General features: G+C 54.0%; 1 protein-coding gene across 3 annotated transcripts; it reads left to right on the top strand.

The window, feature by feature from the left end:
* The first annotated feature begins 7389 nt into the window (after positions 1–7389).
* On the top strand, positions 7390–25050 carry SPRYD3 (SPRY domain containing 3). Of its 3 annotated transcripts, none has more exon segments than NM_001245003.1 (11): positions 7390–7490; positions 9175–9321; positions 12502–12577; positions 13023–13147; positions 13428–13563; positions 14972–15157; positions 21750–21899; positions 22327–22384; positions 22998–23117; positions 23209–23381; positions 23716–25040. In NM_001245003.1, coding segments are annotated over 11 exon segments (1329 nt in total). In that variant the 5' UTR covers positions 7390–7467; the 3' UTR covers positions 23851–25040.
* Positions 25051–25264: the final 214 nt, after the last annotated feature.

Below are 25264 nucleotides of genomic sequence, written 5' to 3'. Positions count from 1 at the left end.
CCCCCAAACTGGTCTTAAATGTTTTCATTTTCATTTCTTTTTCTTTCTTTCTTTCTTTTTTTTTTTTTTTTTTTTTTTTTTTTTTTTTTTTTGTCTTTTTAGGGCTGCACTCGAGGGATATGGAAATTCCCAGGCTAGGGGTCAAATCAGAGCTGTAACCACCAGCTTATACCACAGCCACAGCAACTCAGGATCCAAGTCACATCTGTAACCTATACCACAGCTCATGGCCACACCGGATCTTGAACACACTGAGCAAGGCAGGGATTGAACTTGCGTCCTCATGGATACTAGTCAGGTTCCTTAACCACTGAGCCATGATGGGAACTCCAGATGTTTTCATTTCTATGGTTGTCTTGATGGTTTGGGTTCTCATTGTCTTTCACCTGGATCATGAGATGGTTTCCTAAGGACTGGCCAGTTTTCAGGCTTTGTACCCAGACTATCCTTTCTGAAATGAAAATACAGCATATAATTCCTCTGCTCAGAAACCTTCAATGACTTCCTACTAACTCCAGTATCAAGTCCAAATCCTTGGTTTTATTTATTTATTTATTTAAATGGCTGGCATCCATGGCACATGGACATTCCCAGGCCAGGCATTGTATTCAACCTGAGCCACAAGTTGCAGCAACACTGGATCCTTTAACCCACTGCACTGGGCTGGGGATCGAATCTACACTGCCACAGCAACCTGATCTGCTGCAGTCAGATTTCTAACCCACTGTGCCACAGCAGGGACTCCCCAGATTCTTGGGTTTAAGTCCACCAGTTCTATTAGCTCCATTATTATTTTATAAGAACCACCCACCCCTTGACCAAATATACTCTTTGAATTCATACCTCTGAGATTTTACTCATGGTCACGCCCCTAACTTTCTGCTTCTACTCTGTGTATCTTCTAATTTTTATTATCAGGCTCTGGGTGAAATGGAATAGTCTGTTCACCCTGATCCCCAAGGAACTCGAAATCACTGGGGAAAATAATCAAGCAAATCGAACGATACTAGACATCAAAGGCCAAGTGAACACAGAGGAAGGAGAACTTAAGTTTGCCTGGAAAAATCAGAGAACGCTTCGCAGAGGAGGTGATGCTTTCATTAATTCTTGGGGGAGTAGCAGTTTGTGAGGGAGGGGGCTGAGAGGAAGGCTTCTAGGCAGAAGGAGCAGCACCTGTCTTTAAAAATCACATGGCTTGGGAGTTCCCGTCGTGGTGCAGTGATTAACAAATCCGACTAGGAACCATGAGGTTGCGGGTTCGGTCCCTGCCCTTGCTCAGTGGGTTAAGGATCCGGCGTTGCAGTGACCTGTGGTGTAGGTTGCAGACGCGGCTCAGATCCCCGCGTTGCTGTGGCTCTGGCATAGGCTGGCGGCTACAGCTCTAATTTAACCCCTAGCCTGGGAACCTCCATATGCCGCAGGAGCGGCCCTAGAAAAGGCAAAAAGACAAATAAATAAATAAATAAAAATAAAAATCACATGGCTATTCATCATGTCTCTCTCTCTCTTTTTTTTTCCCCCTTTTTTGGCCTCCCAAGGCACATGGATTTCCCTGACCAGGGATCAGATCCATAACCCACTGTTCAGGGCTTCGAACCAACATCCCAGTGCTCCCAAGAGGCCACTGATCCTCTTGCACCACTGTGGGAGCTCCCATATGTCTCTTCTTAACATCTCTTTAATTTGTCTTATATTTATAGCAGCTTTTCATATACTATGTTTTGTCTGCCTTTAACTGGTTTATCAACACCTTTATGATAGGGGCTACATCCTCTATCTCCCCCCTGTAAAATGGGGGTTGCAACAAATACTTTACAGCATTGTTATGAAGGTCAGAGATAATTCGTCTGACACACAAGGTAGGCACTCAGTGATTTTATTTTTCTGCAATGAATGAATGAGCTAACTCAGTTCTTGATGCACAGTGAGATGCTCATTATTTGTGGAATGAATGATCCTACCCTCGTTCAGAACTGCTGTGTCCACAGCTGGACTCTGTGCTTTGGAAAGCCTCATCGGACTGGAAAAGATCCAGGGAAAGGCAATACTGCAGCAGGGTGGGGATACCAGCTTGTGATAGCTAGCCAAACAGATGAAGGCCCTCCAATCTGAAGAGCAGGCAGAGATACTCATTTATTTTTATTATTATTATTATTTATTTTTTTTTAGGGCCGCACCTGCAGCATATGGAAGTTCCCAGGCTGAAGATCTCATTGGAGCTGCAGCTGCTGGCCTACACCACAGCCACAGCAACATGGGATCCGAGCCACATCTGCAACCTACACCACAGCTCACCACAGCCAGATCCTTAACCCACTGAGCAAGGCCAGGAATCGAACTGGCATCCTCATGGATCCTAGTCAGGTTTGTTACCACTGAGCCATAACGGGAACTCTGAGGCAGAGATATTCACATTCAACTCAAGTTCACTGAATGTTTATTTATTTTTTGCATCATTCTCACAATGTTCCTGCACCATATCCACTTTGCAGATAAGAAGACATTCAGAGTGTGGGTGCCAAAGGCTGCATAGCTACATGGTCAGACCCACTGGATTCCAAGTTCAATGCTCTTTTCGCTTCCACATAAAGACTTGCATGATGTAGGGAAACATTAAGAGTTTGGATAAGTTAAATACAGGCTTGTTTGCTAAATTCTCTAAATACTCAAACCACATGTAATTTCTAGAGCTAGAGGGAGGTTGTTTTAAGGGAAATAAAAGGAAGGGTTGGCTTTTGTTGGGGGTGGGGTGGGAATAAACATAAGAAATATATTTTTATGATAAACAGCGCAGACCGAAAAAGAAAAGTTTGAGGTGTTCCCATTGTGGCTCAGGGGTAACGAACTTGACTAGTATCCATCCATGAGAACTCGGGTTCAGTCCCTGTCCTGAATCAGTGGGTTAAGGGTCCCCCATAGCCATGAGCTGTAGGTCAAGGATGTGGCTCGGATCTGGTGTTGCTGTGGTTGGGGCTGTGGCCGGCAGCTGCAGCTTCAGTTTGATCCCTAGCCTGGGAACTTCCATATGCCATGGGCATGGCCCTAAAAAGACAAAAAATAAAATAAAAGTTTGAAAAGTTTAATAAAATCATAGATAAAAGATCCCTGGCAGGAGTTCCCGTCGTGGCGCAGTGGTTAACGGATCCGACTAGGAACCATGAGGTTGCGGGTTCGGTCCCTGCCCTTGCTCAGTGGGTTGGTGATCCGGCGTTGCAGTGAGGTGTGGTGTAGGTTGCAGATGCGGCTCGGATCCCGCGTTGCTGTGGCTCTGGTGTAGGCCGGTGGCTACAGCTCCAATTAAACCCCTAGCTTGGGAACCTCCATATGCCACAGGAGTGGCCCAAAGAAATAGCAAAAAGACAAAAAAAAAAAAAACCAACAACAACAACAAAAAAGATCCCTGGCAAGTCATGAAAAGACTTCTCTTGTTCCTCTTCTTGAGCTATGAGATTGCCCCAAGCCTAAGTCTGGGCTCTTTCCAAAAAAGCAGCCTGAGATCTGGATTCCTATTTTTTGTTTGTTTGTTTTTGGCTGCACCCACGGCATGCAGAAGTTCCTGGACTAAGGATTAAACTCATGCCACAGCTGCAACCTGAGCCACAGCAGTGACAATGCCAGATCCTTAACCCAGTGTACCACCAGGGAACTCCTGGGTTCCTATTCTTTTGGGCAGGCCAGCTGTTCCCTCCCACAGCCTATCTCTGGCAAAACTGCTGAAGAAACTATGCTGGGCTACACCAGTTATTTCTTTTTTCCACCCTAAAATTTTGGCCTGAGAGCCTGCAATTTGATATTAAACAACCAGAGTAAGTTGAGAGAGATAGCAATTAAATCTCATCCATCAAAATCAAACACATGCAGGAGTTCCCACTGTAGCACAGTGGGTTAAGGATTTGGCATTGTCTCTCTGCAGTGAGGGTTCCATCCCTGGCCCAGCAGAGTGCATTAAAAAATCCCATGTTGTGGCATGAGCTTCACTGTGGCTCAGATCTGATCCCTCGCTTGAGAACTCCACATGCCAAGGGGCAGCCAAAAAAGAAAAAAGAAAAAAAAGAAGTGGGAGTTCCCATCATGGTTCAGCATTTACGAACCCAACTAAGATCCATGAGGATGCAGGTTTGATTCCTGGCTTCACTCAGTGGGTTAAGGATTTGGTATTGCCATGAGCTATGGTGTAGGTTGCAGATGTGGCTCAGACCCTGTGTTGCGGTGGCTGTAGTGTAGGCCAGCAGTTGTAGCTCCGATTGGACCCCTAGCCTGGGAACTTCCATATGCTGTGGTTGTGGCCCTAACAAAGCAAAAAAAAAAAAAAAGAAGAAGAAGGAAAGAAATACTTAGGGGACAGATCTGAAAAAGGATTGGCACCCTGAAACTACACAACAGCTGAGATGGATTAAAGAAGACAAATAAATGGAGTGATATATGCCATGTTCGAGGATTGGAAGACTCCATATTGTTAAAATGTCAGTTCTCCCAAAATTGATCAACAGAATCAATGTAATCCCAATTAAAATCTCAGAGTGCTTTTTTGTAGAAATTGGCAAGCTGGCTGTCTCATGGAAATACAAAAGACCTGGAATAACTCAAGCCAACTTAAAAAAAATTTTTTTTTAAGTTTTAAAAATTTTAAATTTTAAATTTAGGGCCACCCCTGAGGCACATGGAGGTTCCCAGACTAGGGGTCAATTTTGAACCACAGCTGCCAGCCTTCGCCACAGCCATAGCAACACAGATCTGAGCCAAGTCTATGACCTACACCACAGCTCATGGCAACACCGGATCCTTAAACCACTGAGCGAGGCGAGGGACTGAACCCCAGTCCTCCTGGATACTAGTCCAGTTCATTACCGCTCAGCCACAATGGGAACTCCAAGTCAACTTTTAAAAAGAACAGAATTGAAGGACTTATACCTGACTTCAAGACTTATTATAAAGTCTAGTAATCAAAACATAAAGATAGAAAAACACATCAGTAAAATGCTATAAAATTGGGTTGTGATGATCATTGTACAACTATAAGTGTAATAAAATTCATTCAGTAAAAATTAATTAAGTAATTAATTAATTAAAAAAGAAAAACAGATCAGTAGAACAGAGAGTCCAAAACAGACCCACAAAAGTATGGCAAATTGACTTTTTTGTTCTTTTTTTTAAAACACTTTTTTTAACTTGTTCAATAGATTTTTTTATAGCAATTTTTTTTTTTGCCACACCCTCAACATGTGAAAGTTCCTGTTCCAGGGATTGAACCTGCACCACAGCAGCAACAAGCTGCTGCAGTGACAGCACTTAACTCGCTGCACCACAGGAGAACTCTCTGCAACAAATTTTTGACAGGGGTACCAAGGAATTCAGTAGAAAAATCACAGTCTTTTCAACAAATGCTGTTGGAGTAACTGGACATCCATATGCAAAAAACAAAAAAAAAAAAAAAGAACTTTCATCTATACCTCATATCATATACAAAAATTAACTCAGGAGTTCCCGTCGTGGTGCAGTGGTTAACGAATCCGACTAGGAACCATGAGGTTATGGGTTCGGTCCCTGCCCTTGCTCAGTGGGTTAAGGATCCGGCGTTGCCGTGAGCTGTGGTGTAGGTTGCAGACGCGGCTCGGATCCCGAGTTGCTGTGGCTCTGGTGTAGTCTGGTGGCTACAGCTCCGATTTGACCCCTAGCCTGGGAACCTCCATATGCCCCGGGAGCGGCCCAAGAAATGGCAAAAAGACAAAATAAATAAATAAATAAATAAATAAATAAAAGTATAGTCTTTAAAAAACCCTCAAAATTAATGCTATAACTGGATAATGTTGTTAATGCATAGCCTCAGTCTATAATGAGTAAACATCCGATAAAAATGAAACTGAGGGACAGGATACAAAATATTGGCATCTTGGAGTTCCCATCATGGCTCAGTGGTTAACGAATCCGACTAGGAACCATGAGGTTGCGGGTTCGATCCCTGGCCTAGCTCAGTGGGTTAAGGATCCGGCGTTGCCGTGAGCTGTGGTGTAGGTCGCAGACGTGGCTCAGATCTGGTGTTGCTGTGGCTGTGGTGTAGGACGGAGGCTACAGCTCCGACTGGACCCCTGGCCTGGGAACCTCCATATGCTGGGGATGCCGCCCTAGAAAAGACAAAAAAAAAAAAAAAAAAAAAAAAAAATTGGCATCTACTATTCAGGAAAGACAGATTGCAGATTAAGGAGCCTAAGGAAACATAACAAGTAAACATCAATCACAGATCTGGCATTATAGTCCAGATTTCCTTTTTTTTTGGTTTGTTTTTTGTCTTTTTAGGGTCCCACCGGAGGCATATGGAGATTCCCAAGCTAGGGGTCTTATCAGAGCTACAGCTGCCGGCCTATGCCACAGCCACAGCAACCCCAGATCCCAGCTGCGTCTGAGACCTCCACCACAGCTCACAGAAAGGCCAGATCGTTAACCCACTGAGCGAGGTCAGGGATCGAACCCACGTCCTCATGGATACAAGTCGGGTTCGTTAACCACTGAGCCACAATGGGAACGCCAACACCTTTTGTTTTTATTTATTTATTCGGCCCGGAGCATCAGCTTGATGTGGAATCTCAGTTCCCAGGTCAGGAATGGAAGGGCCTCAGAGGTGAAAGCGGAGAGTCCTAACCACTAGACCAGAGTCCTGAGCACTAGATCACCAGGGAACTCCTAATAAACACCCTTTAGTAGGTGCTCAATATATGTTGGTGTCCTTCTTCCCTTCACATTACAGCCCCAGTCTAACTTTCCATAAGTCATTCAAACCTTCCTGCACAGTATGCCATTTCATGCAACTGTGCTTTTTGCATCCAAAGTTGTGTCTTCCAGGCAGAGAAGGTGCTGCCCAGAAATGAATGAAAGGTGACATGAAATGGAGCTCGGGAGAATATAAAGCACATGGTAACGGTATAATTCAGGAGACTACAAAGCATATGGTAACCGGCGCACGAGCTATGGAGGCCAGCCTCAGGCTCGCGCATCTGCAAAAAGGATTTAATAATAAAATTCATTTCATAGGGTTGTTGAGTGGATTAAAAGGACATTTCTACAAAGCTCTTAGCATCTGACTCAGAACGAACGCTGTGGAAATAGTATTTGTGGGTGCGCAGCGACCTTCCCTGCCCGCCCCGTCCGCTGCGGGAGCCGCCCCTGGACTGGCCAGTCAGCGCCCGGGGCGCCCCGCGCAGAGTCCGCGCCGCCACGTCGTCACCTCCCACCCTCTCGACACCCGGGTTTACCAGCCCCTGCCCGGCACTAGGTACCCGGTTCACCGGGCCGCGCCCGATCCGGTCTGCGCCCTTCGATTGGCTCCTGCAGATGCCTGTCGTTCTCAGCCGCTAAAGATTGGCCGAGGTGGTGGAAAGGGGCGGGCCTCCGGGAGCTTAGGAAGGGCGGGGACCCGGATGTGTGTGGTGGCGGCGGCCGAAGAGCTAGTGAGCGGAGCTGAGAGGCCTATGGATGAGGAGGACGCGGCGGCCCCGGTAGGCGGGGATCGGGGGCGGGGTCCCGGAGGCCTCGGGTCGGTCTCCACGGAGCCTGAGGCGGGAGGCGGGGGTCCTGGGCGGAGGCTTTGGAGTCGGGGCGGGCCTTGCGTTCTGGTCACTGGGTTTCCTCCCCGGGGACCCTGGGCCCAGTGCCGGGCAGGGGGAGACTGGGCGTAGTCACACTGACGGCCGGGGCCCTTTCCCCCTTGACCCTCAACTGAGTGCTCGGGCTGCGCCTGGGGTAGAGGCGGGGCCGGAGGGCGCCACCACTCGCCGGTGCCAAGGCTGTGGGATTCTAGGCAAGCAGATGCTCCTCTAAGTCTGGGGCGCCAGCGTCGACCTGGGGTCAAGCCCTGGCCGAGGGCCCAGGAAGCCAGTCCCGGGCTGCCCCGCAGGTGCCTAGCCTTCTGGGCCACACGGTGGCTTGTAGCGACTGCAGAATCCTGTAACATGCGCGTTGGGGTTGAATTCAGCCCAGGCTTGGCTACCTAAACCCTTGCTGTGTGCAAGGCATGGTCAGGCCTGGATGAAACCCTTGTCCCGGAGTTTGGGGGATGGGAAGAGAAAAATAACTCCCCTTTTTGTCACTTCTGGCTCCCAGGAAAAATCCGCTCATTCATTCGTTCATATGTTAGCACTCTTGGTGGTTTTTTATTATTATTATTATTATTATTGTTTTTTTAGGGCCGCACCAGCGGCTTATGGAGCTTCCCAGGCTAGGCGCCTAATCGGAGCTACAGCTGCGGGCCTGTGCCACAGCCACAGCAACACCGGATCCCAGCCAAGTCTGCGACCTACATCGCAGCTCCTGGCAACACCAAATCCTTGACCCACAGAGCAAGGCCAGGGATCGAACCCGCCTCTTGGTGGTTTAAATACCTGGGTCATCCTACTCCTCCCCTTCTTCACTGCTGCCATCTTAGTGGATGCCGTCTCTTCAGAACAGCTCCAACTGCCATTTCTGTTCTTGCTCCTCTTATGATCAGTTTAGCCAGCAATCAACAGCCTGACAGCTTTACAATCTGATAAACCTTAAGAGCATATCATTTCCTTGCTTAAAACCTTCCAGGGATTTTCCATCACACTTGGAATAAAATTCTGACTCCTTTCTGTGGTCTGTAGTATGTTGCTCTGGCCCTGACCTTCTTCTCATTCTCTTCTGATACATTCTCCTTCTCCTACTTTCCCTACATACCAGCCACCTGGTGTTTTTATTTTCCTATCATGCCAGCTGCCCTGTAGTTCAGGACCTGTGTTCCGGCTGTCCCCTCTGCCTGGGATACTCTTCCTCGGGATTGTCGCATGCCTGGTGCCTTTTCATCTCATAGAGTCCATCCTATTATTCTTTATCATATCACTCTGCTTTTTCCTCCACTGTCTAATGTTGTCACATCTGTTTATTGTCTGTCCTGCCTCCCCCACTAGAATGGAAGTGCTGTGAGGACAGGCATCCCATCCATCTTGTTCACAGCTGTATCCCTAGCAACTAGGGCAGTAGCAGCACATAGTGGGAGCTCAGTAAATGTTTGCTCAATGAAAGGATGAGGATGGGGATTGTTGAGGTCCGTCTGAGCAACTGGGTTTGAGTCTAGTGTCTACTCTGTGTTCTGGGTGGAACAGGCTGGGGTGCTTTCCTCAAGGCTCTGCTTCCTCCTCCTCAACCCCCTCCTGCCCCTGGCAGGTTTGTTCTCATGAACAAGATGGATGACCTCAACCTGCACTACCGGTTTCTGAATTGGCGCCGGCGGATCCGGGAGATTCGAGAGGTCCGGGCTTTCCGATATCAGGAGAGGTTCAAGCACATTCTTGTAGATGGAGACACTTTGAGGTGAGTTTGGGGGAGGGTTTCCACATTTGCCGTTCTGTGCCGGATGCAAAGGGGCTTATTCCGAGGCAGAGGACTTTCTGCACTGCGCGAGAGGGGCATGTGTGCACCCTCGAGGCTTTTCTTTCTTTCTTTTTTTTTTTTTTTTCCGCTTTTTAGGGCTGCACCTGTGGCATATGGAAGTTCCCAGACTAGGGGTCAATTCAGAGCTGTAGCCCCCTACGCCACAGCCATAGCATCGCCAGATCTGAGCTGCATCTGCAACCTACACCACAGCTTGCAGCAATGCTGGATCCTTAACCTGCTGATGGAGGCCAGGGATTGAACCTGTGTCCTCATGGATACTAGTTGGTTTTGTTAACCACTGAGCCATGATGGGAACTCCCCTGGAGGCCTTTCTGAATGGAGCAGTGTGTCCTGCTTCACCTTGCACCCCCTCCGCCTGTGTCTCTTGGTCCCTCTGTCCTGGTTTGCATTGGAAGCAGTCATGCCAGAGATTGGGGGCTGCTGGGAGTTGCCCATGTTACCTAATGCTCATCTGTGTGCCTGGTGCACAGTACCAAGATGTTGGGGTTTGGAGCAGGGCAAGTTTTATTGCAGGGCCATTCAAGGAGACGGGGGCTCATGCCTTAAAATCCCTGAGCTCCTTAAAGAGCAAAGCTCTTTTCTAGGAGCAGTGAGGGAGGGGTGTGGTTAGTTGCTGCAAACTTTGTGCTGTTGGATCCTTTGTTCTCACAGCTGTCCCTGTGGGTCCGGTCACGATGTTTGTGTAAACTTCCATCAAAACAAATGTTATAAGCAAAGCGACAGCATTATCCCTCATTTTGCTTGTTTAGGGTCCCAAGCATCACTTTGCCCTCCGAGTCTCACCCTGGCTAAAAGGAGGGGTCTCTTCTCAGGCCGGTTCATCCAGCATCCAGTGTGGTTCCTCCTGCAGGTGCTGAGGCCAGGCTGAAGAGGTAGAATGCAGCTGTGGTGCCCTCTGGGCTAGTGCCCCAGACCCTGCCCAGCTATCATCACTGAGGGAGCAGGTGCCGAGGACCCAGGCTGCACAGCCGGTGGCTGGGTCCCGCAGAGTGCGGCACAGGGAGACTGCTGCTGCCATTAGGTGGCCCAGATGGGCCCTGGGCCCCCCCAGTGGGTGGCTACAGCGAGGGCTTTGGGGCTCTGCAGGACACAGCCCTCAGTCTGTCCCTGGGTCCTCCAGCTCACCCGCCAGCCTGGGGCCAGACGGAGGGCCTGGAGGGCCCCGGGAGAAGGCCTCGGGAGAGGCCTCGATCCGCTTCTCACTGCACGCTCCCTGGGTCTCGCGATAACAGCTGCGCTAGGCCATGGTGCTATGGCAGGTGCCTTGTTGAAAGAACTCTCTTGAGTCTGTGCGATGCCTGGGTCTCCTACCTGCGTCTCTGGGGTTGGGTTTGGTGAAGAGTGGCCGTTTCAAAGCCAGTGGATTTCCTTTTTGGGGAAGGATTGTTCTGTGGTGCAGCCTGCTTGGCACTTTCCAACCATTTGGTTTGTGTGTTTGTGTTTGTTCTCTCTGTTTTCTGGCTTGACCCCTGACTCCTTCTGAGCCTTATTTTCTCACAGAGTTGCCACTGAATGGGGGAAGAGAATAGTGCTGTTTAGCTTAGAGGTAAGAAAGCTGAGGAGTGTTCCTGTTGTGGCACAGTAGAAATGAATCTGACTGGTATCCATGAGGATGCAGGTTCGATCCCTGGTCTTGCTCAGTGGGTTAAGGATCCGCTGTTGACATGAGCTGTGGTGTAGATCCCAGATACGGCTCGGATCCCCAGTTGCTGTGGCTGAGGTATAGGTCGGCAGCCGCAGCTCTGTTTCTATCCCTAGCCTGGGAACTTCCTTATGTCATGGGTGTGGCCCTAGAAAGCAAAAAAAGAAAGAAAGAAAAGAAAGCTGAGGGAGTTCCCGTCGTGGCTCAGTGGTTAATGAATCCGACTAGGAACCATGAGGTTGCGGGTTCGATCCCTGGCCTCGCTCATTGGGTTAAGGATCCCACATTGCCGTGAGCTGTGGTGTAGGTTGCAGACGAGGCTCGGATCTGGCGTTGCTGTGGCTGTGATGCAGGCCGGCGGCTACAGCTCCGATTGGACCCCTAGCCTGGGAACCTCCATATGCTGTGGGAAGCGGCTCTAGAAAAGGCAAAAAGAAAAAAAAAAAAAGAGGGAGTTCCCGTCGTGGCGCAGTGGTTAACAAATCCGACCAGGAACCATGAGGTTGCGGGTTCGGTCCCTGCCCTTGCTCAGTGGGTTAACGATCCGGCGTTGCCGTGAGCTGTGGTGTAGGTTGCAGACGAGGCTCGGATCTGGCGTTGCTGTGGCTGTGATGCAGGCCGGCGGCTACAGCTCCGATTGGACCCCTAGCCTGGGAACCTCCATATGCTGTGGGAAGCGGCTCTAGAAAAGGCAAAAAGAAAAAAAAAAAAAAGAGGGAGTTCCCGTCGTGGCGCAGTGGTTAACAAATCCGACCAGGAACCATGAGGTTGCGGGTTCGGTCCCTGCCCTTGCTCAGTGGGTTAACGATCCGGCGTTGCCGTGAGCTGTGGTGTAGGTTGCAGACGCGGCTCGGATCCCGCGTTGCTGGGGCTCTGGCGTAGGCCGGTGGCTGCAGCTCCGATTGGACCCCTAGCCTGGGAACCTCCATATGCCGTGGGAGCGGCCCAAGAAATAGCAACAACAACAACAACAACAAAAAGACAAAAAGACAAAAAAAAAAAAAAAAAAAAAAAAAAGACAAAAAAAAAAGAAAGAAAGAAAAGAAAACTGAGGAGTGGGGACTGAATACCTGTCTTCCAGTCTCTGAAGGGCTTTGGTACTGAGGACAGAGACCAGCTATTTTCAGCTCCACGGAGGACAGAGCCAGAGGGAAAGGGCCAAAGCTGCAGCATGAGGGATTGAGGTTAGACAGCATTGTGAGACCCCCCTCATAGGCAGCCGAGGGAGGTTCTGCCTTCCCTTCCCCAGCAGCAGTGAAGAAGCCAGGCTTGTGTTGGTCTGGTGAGTTGGGTCCTGGCTGGGCAACCTCAGGTATCTTGCTCTGGTGTTTGTGCAGATGTCCTGAAGTGTGGCCTGATGGACTCTCCTCTGTGCCGACCTGGGTAGGGGTTCGGGAGGCTGAGGCCCTCCCCCCAGCTCCTGGGCTAATGGAAGTCCCCCTTCATTCCTCCAGTTACCATGGGAACTCGGGCGAAGTTGGCTGCTACGTGGCTTCTCGACCCCTGACGAAGGACAGCAATTATTTTGAGGTGATCAGGGCGGGGGGTGAGATGGTTAAGCTCCGAGGAGCTCTTTTTACTGGATTCTTGACCTGGTCCTTTTAATTTTCCATCAGGATTTTCCTGTTGCCCGGGAAAAGGGCGCAGGACAGCATGGTGCCTCATCTGAGAGGCACCCTGGAGTCCCGCCCCCCTGTCCTTCTGCTCCCCTGCCTTTTGCTTAGGGAGACTTTGACCCATGTCCTTTCCCACCCCAACCCAAGTCCTGCATCTGCTCCATCTCCTGTCTCTCTCTGTAGGTTGGAGGTTATTTTCTAAGTAGTCGTGGTAAAGCGGGCCCCTCCTCTCCCCAGTTCTCCCTCTGAGTGCTCTGACTTCTTCTCTGATTCTCTTGTCTTTTTTCTCTTTGAGCTTCAGCCCCTTTTGACGTCTAGCTCCCATCCCCACTAACTGTGCCCTGCCCTCCTCCCTCCAGGTGTCTATTGTGGACAGCGGGGTCCGGGGCACCATTGCCGTGGGACTGGTCCCTCAGTACTACAGCCTGGATCACCAGCCTGGCTGGTTGCCTGACTCTGTAGCCTACCATGCCGATGATGGCAAGTGAGTGGCCGCTTGTGGAACTTGACCCCTTTCCTATGAATTTGGGAAGCCTGCCTCTGGTTGGCTTTGGCCATTCCTTCACCTGTCTTGGGGTATTTTCTTAGGCCTTTCTGATCAGGACAAGAAGGTGGCCTGATGGCTCCCTTGGAGGTTTGGGGGGGCGTGTGGAACTCACGGGAGAACACAGCTGGATGCCACTGCAGAGTGATGCGGAGCAGCAGCACTGGGGCGAAGCTGGGAGGCCAGGCTCGGGGCTGTGTCTGTGCTGCTCTGTCCACAGGCTGTATAATGGCCGAGCCAAGGGCCGCCAGTTTGGGTCAAAGTGCAACTCCGGGGACCGGATTGGCTGTGGCATTGAGCCAGTGTCCTTTGATGTGCAGACTGCCCAGATCTTCTTCACCAAGAATGGGAAGCGGGTGAGTGGGACCTCCTGAGTGGGGTTTAAGCTGCTTGAAGCTGTCCAGGGATTTGCGAGTGATAAGAAAAAGTCTGCTGGCTGGGGCTTGCCCAGGGCCCTATAGGCTGCGTTTCCATCTTCTGGAGTCCAGCCTCAGGTTCTGCTGAGGCCTCCTAAGTATAGGAGAAGACGCCTCCCCTGCCCAGGGGAAGCTGGGACATTCCTGCCTGATAGACGCAGGGGGGCAGTTTAATGCAGTGGAGGAGGAGCGGAAGTTTTGGGGGACAGCATTGGGCAATAGGCGGGAAGGTTTGAGCAGAAAAAAGAGAAGGGGAGATTATGTCCTGGCTGCATAAGCTGGAGGTCCTCTTGGGTTTTGTTACGTGATGCTTTTGTGGCTATGTCCTCTCTGTGTTTCATGTTCCTTGTTTCACTTCTCCTTTCCTTCCCTCTTCAGAGACTAGTAATGGTGAAGGGATGGATAAGAGCAAACAGGACAGGAGTTCCCGTCATGGCACAGTGGAAACAAACCCGGCTAGTATCCATGAAGATGCGGGTTCGATCCCTGGCCTCACTCAGCAGGTTAAGGATCTGGCATTGCTGTGAGCTGTGATGTAGGTCACAGATGCTGCTCGGATCCTGCATTGCTGTGGCTATGGTGTCGGCCAGGAGCTGTAGCTCCAATTTGACCCCTAGCCTGGGAAACTCCACATGCCCTGGGTGCAGCCCTAAAAAGAAAAAAAAAACCAAAAACCTCCCACTGTGGTGCAACGGGATTGGAGCATCTTGGGAGTGCTGGGATGTGAGTTCAATCCCCAGCCCAGCACAGTGGGTTAAAGATCCAATGTGGCCGCAATGGCTCAGGTCAAGACTGTGGCTCAGATCTGTTCCCTGGCCCTGGAGCTCTGTCTATCAAAGGGCGGCCAAAAATGAAAAAACAAAACAAAAAAAACCCCAAACAAACAAACAAACAAACAGAAAAACAGCAAATAGGAGAGCCCCAGCTCTTTCTTCAGAAAAACAGCAAACAGGAGAGCCCCAGCTCTTTCTTCTCCTACCCAGCTCCATCTCCCATGCTGGGCAATTGCTTTCTCAGGCCTTGGCCCAGAGGCCTCCCTCCCTTAGCATCTGTCCTCAGCACTTTCCGGCTCTGGTCCACACTCACATGTACCCAGAGTATTTGGCGGCACGTCAAGAGGCTTGTGTTTGCCTTCTAGCTCCGTGGACACTTTGCCCGGCTAGGAGTACTTAGCAACTTTTCAAATGTCTCTGCACCTCCGTTGTGCTGTCTGTCAGCCTGTGTGATAATGATTGGTGGCGTCGTCTCAGGCGTGCCCTTGTGAGAGTTGGATGAGCCGTGGAGAAGCGAGCCAGGCGAACAACTGCCTCCCTCCCTCCCTCCCTCCTTCCCTCCCCCTCTGCTGCAGGTGGGCTCCACCATCATGCCCATGTCCCCGGACGGGCTGTTCCCAGCTGTGGGCATGCACTCCCTGGGAGAGGAGGTGCGGCTGCACCTCAATGCCGAGCTGGGCCGGGAGGACGACAGCATCATGATGGTGGACAGCTACGAGGACGAGTGGGGCCGCCTGCACGATGTCAGAGTCTGCGGGACCGTGAGTAAGGGGGGTGGGCGGGGGAGGGCCCCCCCCCCCGAGTGGGTCAGGAGTGCTTAGGCTGGGGAGTGAGGACAGGGTCTCTTGCAGGGTTTTGGGAAGTGGGAGTGTTGGCAGGAGAGCCTGGCGCCTCGACCCGCGTCCGCTTCTGCCTTGTCCTTCGCCTCGGTCCCCTTTCCCGCCGCCGCCCCCTCGGTTTGCCAGCTCAGGCGAGTTGCTTTACCCAAACCTGCAGTAACTAACTCTCCTTTGGCCCCCGCTGTGCGCTGCCTTTGAGAGGCTGACTTGGAGGCAGGATGCCCGGACCTCTCTTGGCTGGATCCCAGCCCAGCTGGCCCAGCTTCCCATTCACCGGCCTCGGGGCAGCTGCGGTCACAGATCCCGCTCCTGTGGGGGAAGGTTCTTCAAGATCTTTTCTGAGTAAGCGTCACTGTCCGTCTCCTCTGCCTTCCTACGTCTCGTAGAGGCTGAGAGTTGAGGCGCATGAAGATTCAGGGGGAGTCCTTGACCCGCCAGAGCCGCCTTTTTCTATGTCTTCTCCTCATGCCTGCTTTCGTCCCTCCCTAGATTTTAAACCTTCTTGGGAAGCGAATGGACCTTGAGAGAGGGAAACGCTTCCTATCTGTCCACCCTCTGGGCCTCATGCTGGGTTGGGAGCGAATGGATGCTGAGTCAGGGGTCTGGCCCTGATCTCTAGTGGGCCGCTCAGGCCTCCCACTTCGACTTGTCCCTCTGCTGCCCTCTCGCTCCCGGCTCAACCTTTCCCTCCACCCTGTGGCCTTCTCACCCCAACCCAGGCTGTTTTCAACTCACTCTTTGTTAGCAAAACAGAAGCAGTGGGGGGCAGGAGAGGATTCTGAGCAAGGCTCTCCACTTCTGGAGTTCAAGGTGAGTCAAAGACAAGGAAGATGGCAGAAGGTGCGCCCTGCTGCAGCTTCTGATCCTCTGCACCTTTGTCTCACCCTGGGGTCTGCAGAGACCACCAGCCAGGAGGCCTCAGATGCCCACTCCCTGACCTTCATCTCTCCTTTCTCTTCCCCTTCCACCGTCGTTTTGACAGCATCTCCAGAGTGGAGCTTGGGGCTGGGCCCGGGTGATGTTCCAGCTCTGATCCGTGACCTCTCCTCAAGAGTTTTTTCCTGGCATCCTTCCCCTGCCTGGACCTGTCCCCACTCTGCTCCCTGCTCCTCCCAGGCAATCTTTTCTAATTGATGCAGAATCCTGTAGAGGGTTATAAATAGCCTTCCTTCCTCTCCGCCCTTCCCCCCATGCCCTCAGGCCACACATTGAAGAATTTTTTTTTTTTTTCTCTTTCTTAGACATAAGCTGTTGAGTTTGGCTCTTCTCTCAGACCCCCACCCCTGTTGGGGACAGTGGGCAGAGCAGACACAGTACTCCCTGAGCACTTGCTCCTCTGGGCAGACTTGGGCTTGAGGCTCTTGAGGGACACGTGCGGCATGCCTCTCGTCTAGTCTTGCCAACCACCCAGACTCCATCTTTTTTTCTTTCTTTTTTGAAAGTTCGCAGGCCAGGGATTGAATCCGAGCCGTGGCTGCAACCACGGCTATGGCAACATTGAATCCCTCACCCACTGTGCCGCAGTGGGAACTCCTACCCCATCTTTCACCAGAGGCTGATTTACCCAGTTTCTTCCAGCCCCTCAGCCGGCCAGCCCCACTTACGTCCCTTCTGGCCATCCACTGTGTTTCTGATGCCACAGTCACAGCGGTGTCAGCCTGAGGGAGCCTGGGAGAGGTCGTGGGGCCCAGCCTGTGCCTCCTACTTCTGAAGTCTAGCACAGCTGCCTCTCCTCGCTGTCCTTCCTGTGTTTCCGTCTGCCTCTGTGGGGAGCCCAGCCCTGGAAGCTCAGACCTCTGCCGTTGTTGCAGCCTGTTTCTCCTGCCCTGGGTGATGCTTCCAGTAGAGCCGTGAAGGTTTGGGGAGGCTCTGATGCTGTCCTGTGCAGGTTTTTCAGTGCGGAGTCGACCGGCCTTTTAGGTGAGACAGTTCCTTGATGTGCAGGGCAGTTAGCATCCTTGGCTCTCCCAGACCCAGGGTGCTGGTAGCTCCTCCCCGCCCCCACCCCCACCCCGCATTGTTGTGGCTGCCCGCACAGTCCCCCATGGCCTCTCGTGCTGCTGAGAAAGCAGTCCCAGAGAAGTGAAGAGACCTGATCAAATATCAAGACAGCGAATTAGCAGCAGAACTAAGCCCAGATGTTCCTCCTTTGACTCACCGCCCTGCCTTTTCCACTCTCTGACGAGTGCTGCTCCCTTCCACCCAGGCCCGCTTTTCTGTAGCCGGACCCCTCCCCTCCCCCTGCCCCCTTCTCACGGGAGGAATCCGGGGTTCCTGACCCTAACTTCCCACTTCCTCGGGGATGCTTCCCTCTGGTTTCTTTAGCCGGGGGCCTCCTGGATGAGTTTTCTTGGCCGCCTTGGAATTCTTTTACTCCTAGCCCATTCCCTCAGTTTTGGAGTCTCTATTATCCTCTTTTATCTCTTCTCACTGGTTCTTCTCTCTTAAAGAAGGAATTCAACGCTTCACCCTTCTTTTTCCCCCTCCATCGTTTCATTATGAAAAGTTTCGCACATACAGAAAAGTTGAAAAAGTAGTACAGTGAACACCTACTGTATCCCCAGTACCTAGATTCAGCAGTTGTTAAGAGTTAATTGTCCTGGTTTGATCTGAGGATCTATATATAGACTGACCTGGTTCTTTCTAGAGGAAGTCTGTTCCTGCTTCCCGTGGCCTCACTTTCCTAAAGAGCCCCCTCGAGCAGGGTAAGAACCCGACTAGTGTCCATGAGGATGCGGGTTCAATCCCTGGCCTCACTCAGTGGGTTAAGGATCTGCCGTTGGGGCAAGCTACGGCATAGGTTGCAGACATGGCTCAGATCTGGCGTTGCTGTGGCTGTATCGTAGGCCAGCGGCTGCAGCTCTAATTCAACCCCTAGCCTGGGAACCTCCCTATGCCATAGGTGTGGCCCTAAAAAGGGAAACAAAAGAGCCCCCCTCCCCAGAGCTCAGGGGTGCTGAAGAATTCCTGCCGCTTTTGCTCCCAGGGCTGGGGGCTCACCGCCAGGCCTTGTACAATGAGGGAAGGTGTCGAGGTGTCGAGGTGGGGATTAGACTCATTTTGCCTTTGTTTCCTGTTCAGAGCTCCTCTGACACCTCCTTAGTGACGGGGCAACAGCTTTGTACACAGAGTGGGGTGAACCAGGCCCCACCCTCCCAGGGGTCCTCCCCAGACCCCACCCGGGAGGCAGCCGTGTTGAGGCCTGAGCTGGCCGGTGGGGAGCAGTTCTTGGTTCTTGTTTCAGCTGCTTCTAGGCCCTCGGGGCACTGAGCTCTCCCTTGCTCCTGTCAAGAGGGATTAGGGTCTCTGCTGGCAAGAGAAGGGCGGGTACCAGCAGGAGAGAAGAAGCTGAGGAGGCAGTGCTGGCGCGAGGGAGGGGGTGGCTGCAGAAGGCTTTCCCTCCTCTGTGGAGTCGACCTCTCAAGGCTTTGGTTGTGTGTGGACGGAGGCGGGGGTGGGGGGGGTGGTCTTGAGAGCCTTAGGGGAAAAGTGCCCCCAACCCACCAAAGATGTGAGGGAAGGCCTGTTGCTTGGGCGTTGTGGGGTTTTTTGTCTTTTGGGGGCCGCCCCCACGCCACATGGAGATTCCCAGGCTAGGGGTCCAATCGGAGCTATAGCCACTGGCCTATATCACAGCCACAGCAGCTCGGGATCTGAGCCATGTCTGCGACCTACACCACAGCTCACGGCAACGCCGGATCCTTAACCCACTGAGCGAGGCCAGGGATCGAACCCGCATCCTCATGGATCCTAGTCAGGTTCATTAACCACTGAGCCTTGACAGGAACTCTGGGCATCGTTTGAGGACCAACACGGGGAGGAAGCCAGATGGTCAGTGGGGGTAGAGGCATCCGGGGTGATCATCTGCCCCAGAAACAGTGACCAGTCCTGGGAGCCTAAGGGGCCATTGCAGCGGGGGGTGAGGGCCGAGATGAAAGATCACGTCCTTCTTTGCGACTGGGAGTTCCAGTCTGTCGTAGCTTTGGGGTGGCGATGAATGTTTAGGGAGCCCAGGAACATTGGGGGATTCCAGTCCAACCCCAATTTCCTGAGATAGGGAAAGGCGAGGAGCCCTTGACACTCCCCTCATCTCGTCTTTTCACCCATTTTTGGAGGCGCAGGTAGTGGTGTCCCTATTTTACTGCTGAAGAAACAGAGGCTTGAAGTGAAAATCACTTAAAGTTGAGTTGCTAGTAAGTAATAGGAGTTAGGATTTGAACTCAGGTCTGATTCTCTTCCAAACGAAGAGGCATCGGACGCACAGGTCGAGGGAGCAGCATCCAGATTTGAGCAATTCAGACTCTAGGGGCCCAATCTCCCACCTCCCCTACGTTCTAACAGCCCTAGTCTAAGGAGGGGAGGAGTGTACCCAGGCCAGGATCTGTCGGGTAGGCCAGACTGCCCCCACCCACCCTGCCAGCGCTCTGAGAAGGCTTTGCCCAGGGGCAGGAGAGTGATCTGGGAGGCTGAGATGAATTGGGCGCTTACGCCGCAGGGGGTGGCTGGTTCCTCTGCTGGAGAGGCAGGTGGTGCAGGGCCCTTGTCTTCCACGCCCGCGGTCTGTCTGCACCATGATGTCCTGCCAGGTGGGGAGCGGGTTTAGAGCCCCACATAGTGTGCTTCTCCTTCTTGGCCTTTTAGCCTCAGGAAGCATCCCCACCCTATCCAGAGAGCAGACTGCAGCCTGCCCTCCTCTGGGCTGAGGCCGAGGGAATGGTTGGGCGGGTTTTTCCCAAGGATCAGGATCTGGATCCACTGTCTCTTGGCTCTGGAATTGGAGAACACTGTGTTTCCTATGCCGAGGCCAGTTGGATGGAGTGGGTCGAGGGCAGCTGTGGGGTCCCCCACCCATCTCTGCAATGCAGGGTGGAGACGGTGGGCTGGGGGCTCCTCGGACTGGGTGGAGTGAAGCTAGTTAATGCGCGTTGGGCCGCACCCCTCTTGGCTTTGTGGGGAGAGACGCAGAGGAGGAACCCAGGCCGAGCCGAGAGCACACAGAGGACCATAGACAGAATTCAAACCGTGTGGGCCTTAATAATACCCAGGAAATTAGAAGACGCCCTGTAGGGATCCCTCTCTGATGGAAGAAAGCAGTGTGAGATCATGGAGTCTTGGGCCAGGAGTGTGAATATCACAGAGCCAGTGTACCCTGAAACGTGTGAGGGCCCGGCCGGAGCAAGGAGAGAAGAAAGAGTTAGGTAGGCTGCTGCACACCTCCGGCCCTTCTCCTGGTCCCCCCACCCCACCTCTGTCCCTCACCTCCTGTTCTCTGGGTAGGAGGCGGGATGGCCTTGAGGTGGCAAGGCTTCGGGGACCCAGGGCTAAGAAGGGGGCCAAGCCCCTCTGTGGCCTCCCTGCAGGGGGTGGTGAGGATGCAGCCCCCGCCTCTGCTGCACACAGACAGACAGACACACGCACACGCACACATGGAGGCTCCGGCTCTGGTGCAGGTGCGCCTTTCCTGTTCAGGCAGGAGTCCTTCAGGGGGCAAGAGGCCAGCACCCCAAGGCTTGCCAGGGAGAAATGGAGACGGTCCCCAGGGAGTGCATTTTCTTCAGGGCTGGAGGGGCAGGAGGGTAAAAGAAAGTCTTGAGGGGCAGTTTGGTTAATTAAAAAGGGATTAAGGAGTCCCAGGTGATGCTTCGGGTGGGGGAAAGTGGGGATGGGGTTGAGTCACAGCCCCACCATCACCATGACAACTGATAAATAAATCCTCCCAGATTGGGGGTTGCCGCCCCATCATGCCCAGGCAGGATCACCATGGGGCCAAGGAGCCCCGAGAGCCCGTCCGTCATCTCCCCTCCACACCCCTGCCCCGGCTCTTTCAAGCCTTGTGAGGCTGGGAGCAGAAAAGGCTGCCTTCCTAGCTTTGCTCTGCCTGCTCCCCTCCCTCACTTTAAACGAAGGAGCCCCTGGCTCCCCTCGGCACCTCCCTGACCCTGCTGCAAACAGCGCTGTTCAAAGCCAAGTAAAACAAAGACCTCGAGAAATTACGTCCGTCCCATCCCAGGCAGAACTGGCTTCGGAGCCTGTCTCCCCTCTCCCAGGCGGCTGAGTTGGCCCTTAACCTCTGCCTCCTCCGCGTCCACGTGAGGCTCCCTGAGAAAGCTGGCGGCCTCCCCTCCTCCGAGGCTTCTTGTCTCCTGGTGTTCAGGGCCCCGGGGTGGCCCTTTCCTGGCAGGGCGATTGAGGCAGTGAGGGCTGTGTCTCCAGAGCCCTGTGTGGTCCTGGTGCTTGGCCATCTGCCATCCGGTCCCCGCAGCAAAGGGGGTCTTGGGCTGATGGGCAGAGGGAACTTAGGGCTCAGTCCTCCTGCTCGCGTTGCCACCTCCTGTCCTCCCCTCCCCTCCCCGTCCTCCCATGCCCGCCTGGAACACTGAGGCGCACATGGTGCTTCTAGGATGCCTTTATTTCAGCCAGGGTTTGTGGGGAGACTCGGACCCTGGTCCCCAGGCGGCCTCGGAGCCAGGTTTCCAGGGCGGTGGTCAGCGCCCCTCCCCCGCTCTTCCCGCAGCTGCTGGAGTACCTGGGCAAAGGCAAGAGCATCGTGGACGTGGGGCTGGCCCAGGCCCGGCACCCGCTGAGCACCCGGAGCCACTACTTCGAGGTGGAGATCGTGGACCCGGGAGAGAAATGCTACATCGCCTTGGGGCTGGCCCGGAAGGTGGGCACCAGTGCTGGCTTTGTGCCTCTGGAGCTGCCTGGCCCTGGGGCTATTGGGCCGGGTGGGCGGGAGCTCTTGGGGAGATGAGGGGGGCCGGGCTGCAGAGGGAGGTCTTAACCTGAGACGTGGTCCTATGTGTCTGCTCTGCAAGGGTACAGACCCCAGGTCCCCTCAGAGCTGAGAGTGTCCTGACCACACCCCAACAGGCGGAGGCCTGGATGTGGGGCTGGGGGCTGCCTGCAGCTCCCGTGGGGAAAGCCAAGCCCTATTCTGCAGCTTCCCCTGCAACCTCCAGTGCCTGAAGGCTTGAGGTTGCCTGCGGGGGGTGGGTTGTAGCTTGTTCCAGAAGATAGAGGGTTCTGATGCCACACTGGGGTCCTATTTCCTGTGCGAGGTACCAAAACTTCCTTTTTCCACTTTGGAATAGGATTATCCCAAGAACAGGCACCCCGGCTGGAGCAGAGGGTCCGTGGCTTATCATGCAGGTGCGTGAGGGGCTGCCCCCCCGGGGAGCTGGGGTTGTGGGGATGTAGGGACATAGGGTCGTCCGGTTTTCCTGACCCCGCACAGCACTGGGCCGGAGAGACATCCCCCTGCTGCCGCCTGCTCCCCTTCCCTGAGCTGCTAGTCCTCTCTCCTCATCTGTGTTTTTCCTCCCAGCCCCGAGAGCCAGGGGAACAGAACAGGGGCGGGGGACCTGGGCCCGAACTGGACATTCCAGGCCTCTGAGTTGGCTCCCTCTGTACCCTTCCTGCAGATTCTGCATTTTCTTTTTTCGATCGGCTTGAGTTCCTTTGCGGCTTTCTTTAGAAAGGACGAGCCATAGGTTCCTAGTCCCACCTCTCCCTCCCCTCCGAGGCCCTGTCCCCTCTCTGACCAGCGCCTGAGGGAGTCTCCCCCTTAGCCCTTTGAGGGGACAGAGTGATGTCTCTTTAGAATTGGGTGCCCTCGTCCCACTTCTCTCTGGGTCGCCTTGCCTCCTCCCTTCCTCGGGGACAGAGGAGGGAAGGAAGATTCAGCTTCAAGCAGAGGCTGCTCCAGGGGGTGTAGGGTGTCAGCCCCCCTTCAAGTGCGTGTCCTCTCCCCTCCCTCCAACAGATGACGGGAAGATCTTCCATGGCAGTGGCGTGGGGGACCCCTTTGGGCCGCGCTGTTACAAAGGGGACATTATGGGCTGTGGCATCATGTTCCCCCGGGACTACATTCTGGACAGTGAGGGTGAGTGGGGGGGTGGGGGGTGGCCAACCAGGCTGGTCGGGCAGAGGGCGGGGGCAGTACCCCAGGAGCTCAGGGTCTCCTGGTCTCCTAGGTGACAGTGATGACAGTTGTGACACAGTGATCCTGTCCCCAACTGCCCGAGCTGTCCGGAATGTCCGGAACGTCATGTACCTGCACCAGGAAGGGGAAGAGGAAGAGGAGGAAGAGGAAGAGGAAGATGATGGGGAAGAGATAGAGCAGGAGCACGAGGGCAAGAAGGTGGTGGTGAGTTGGGTGGGTCTGGGGTTGGCCTGTGGGGGTCTTGGGCCTGAGCGAGGGTGGGTGCAAACTAGAAAGTGGAGCCCCCAGGGGCAGGGGGCAGGGGCAGGGGCAGGGGCTGGGGTAGGTCTGGTGCTGCTGTGGGCCCCTGGCCTCTGAGGCGGAGACTGGTTTCCAGCCTCAGGACGCCCTCGTGTGGGCACCTCGTGCATTACCCCGTGTCTCCCCTGGCCATGGTGGGAGTGGGGAGCTATGGGGTTCAGGCCTGCGTAGCTCCTGCCTCCTCAGAGGAGAGGCCAAAGCCTGCCTGGCCCACTCTCCTACTCATCTCCACTCTCAGGTTTTCTTCACTCGGAACGGCAAGATCATTGGGAAGAAGGATGCTGTTGTCCCTTCTGGGGGCTTCTTCCCCACCATTGGGATGCTGAGCTGTGGAGAGAAGGTCAAAGTGGACCTGCACCCCCTGAGCGGCTAGGGCCTCCTTCCCGGGCCGTCCCCCCTCCCTCCCCTCTCCCTTTGCAGAACCAGGTCCCCGGTTCCTGACTCCCTGAGGATCTGCTTACCCAGCAGGCCCAGGGGGTACGCAGTCCCTCTGCTCTGTGTCAGGCCCCTGCCAGGCTCCCCCGTGCCCGTGTTTCTGACCAGGTGCTGCCCTGGCATCAGTCCCCGGGTGAGAGTCCCTGGTTAGACAGGAACAGGCCCAAAGAATGGTGGTGCTCTGTGGGTGGGTGCCCCGGGCTTTGGCCAGTGGGCCCCCCCATCCCCCTCCTGCACTGGCCTGCGTGAGTCGGGGGAGTGAGCGCCTGTCTCAGCTGCTATTGGGCACGAGGCTTGACAGAGGGTGGAGCAGGACAGCTCCTCCCGGTACCACAGTATTTCTCCTCGCACCTTCTTTCCCATCCCTGTCCTCGTCCTGTGAACCAGTTGCTGCTGTCATCCCCCTGGCGGGGCTGGTGGGGGGGTGGGGGCCTGGCTCCTTCCAGTGACTGCTGTCCCGAGACGACTACTCAAGGGGTCTCTGTTCCTTCCTCCAAAAGCCACCTCCCTGCTCACTGCCAGCCCAGGCACCTCAGTCCCCCTGGGAACCCGTGTCTCCCCCAAGCTGTGCGTACATAGGTGGTGCCCGTGCCGTGTCCGATGGGGTGAGAGAGGGGCTGTCAGGTGGGGTCCTGGGCCTTTGCTCCTGTTTCCCCCTTGTCCTCCTCAGCCCACCCATGGCACCCTTGTTTCTAGTTCCTGGGGGTGCAGGCTGAGACCCCAGAGCCTGTCCCTCCCACATGGTGCGGACAAGACCCCAGAGCCCTCAAGGGAGCCCAAGGCCACAGCCCTGCGCTCCCCGTCCCGCTTGCTGCCTCTGCCACTTGCCTGTTTTGCTTCAGTGTTTTGATTCTAGCACTTACATGTGTCCTCTGCCACCAAGCCCTCCTGTCTCCTACCCCCTTGAGCCCTGGCCCCAGCCCATACAGTGACTTCTGGGAGGGAGAGGGAGCAGGAGCAGTTGGCCTTGGGTTTGCACAGAGTGGGCAGGGCTTTGGAGGAAAGGCTGAGCTGCTGTGCTGCTGGGGCCTCCCCTTTGGCCCCCCCTTCAGGCCCTGCACTATGATGTATGAAATGTATGTACAGACCAGAGATGTTTATACCGCCAATAAAGATGGAGTTTCCATATTTACCAGTACAGTGGGGACAGGGGACTCCTTCCCAGTCCATGGGGCTAGGGACAGGGCTGGAGTGGGGGACAGCCCAGGGAGCTTGCTCACCAGGGACACACGGACCAGTGTGGTGCCAGGGAGAGGGGCTGTGTGTGTTCCACCTGGCTTGGGCCAGGGAGCCCTGAGAAGCACAGGGTGCCCCGAAGACACCCACAGGTTTGACCTTCCTGGGAACAAGGC

The sequence above is a fragment of the Sus scrofa genome, chromosome 5 (genome assembly GCF_054392235.1).
Source record: "Sus scrofa isolate SSC_HxYL_T2T_F1_AM1 chromosome 5, Sscrofa_HxYL_maternal_Yorkshire_Landrace_v2.0, whole genome shotgun sequence".
Classification (NCBI taxonomy): domain Eukaryota; kingdom Metazoa; phylum Chordata; class Mammalia; order Artiodactyla; family Suidae; genus Sus; species Sus scrofa.
Note: the sequence above shows the minus strand (reverse complement) of the source record. Positions and strands in the feature narration are given on the sequence as shown.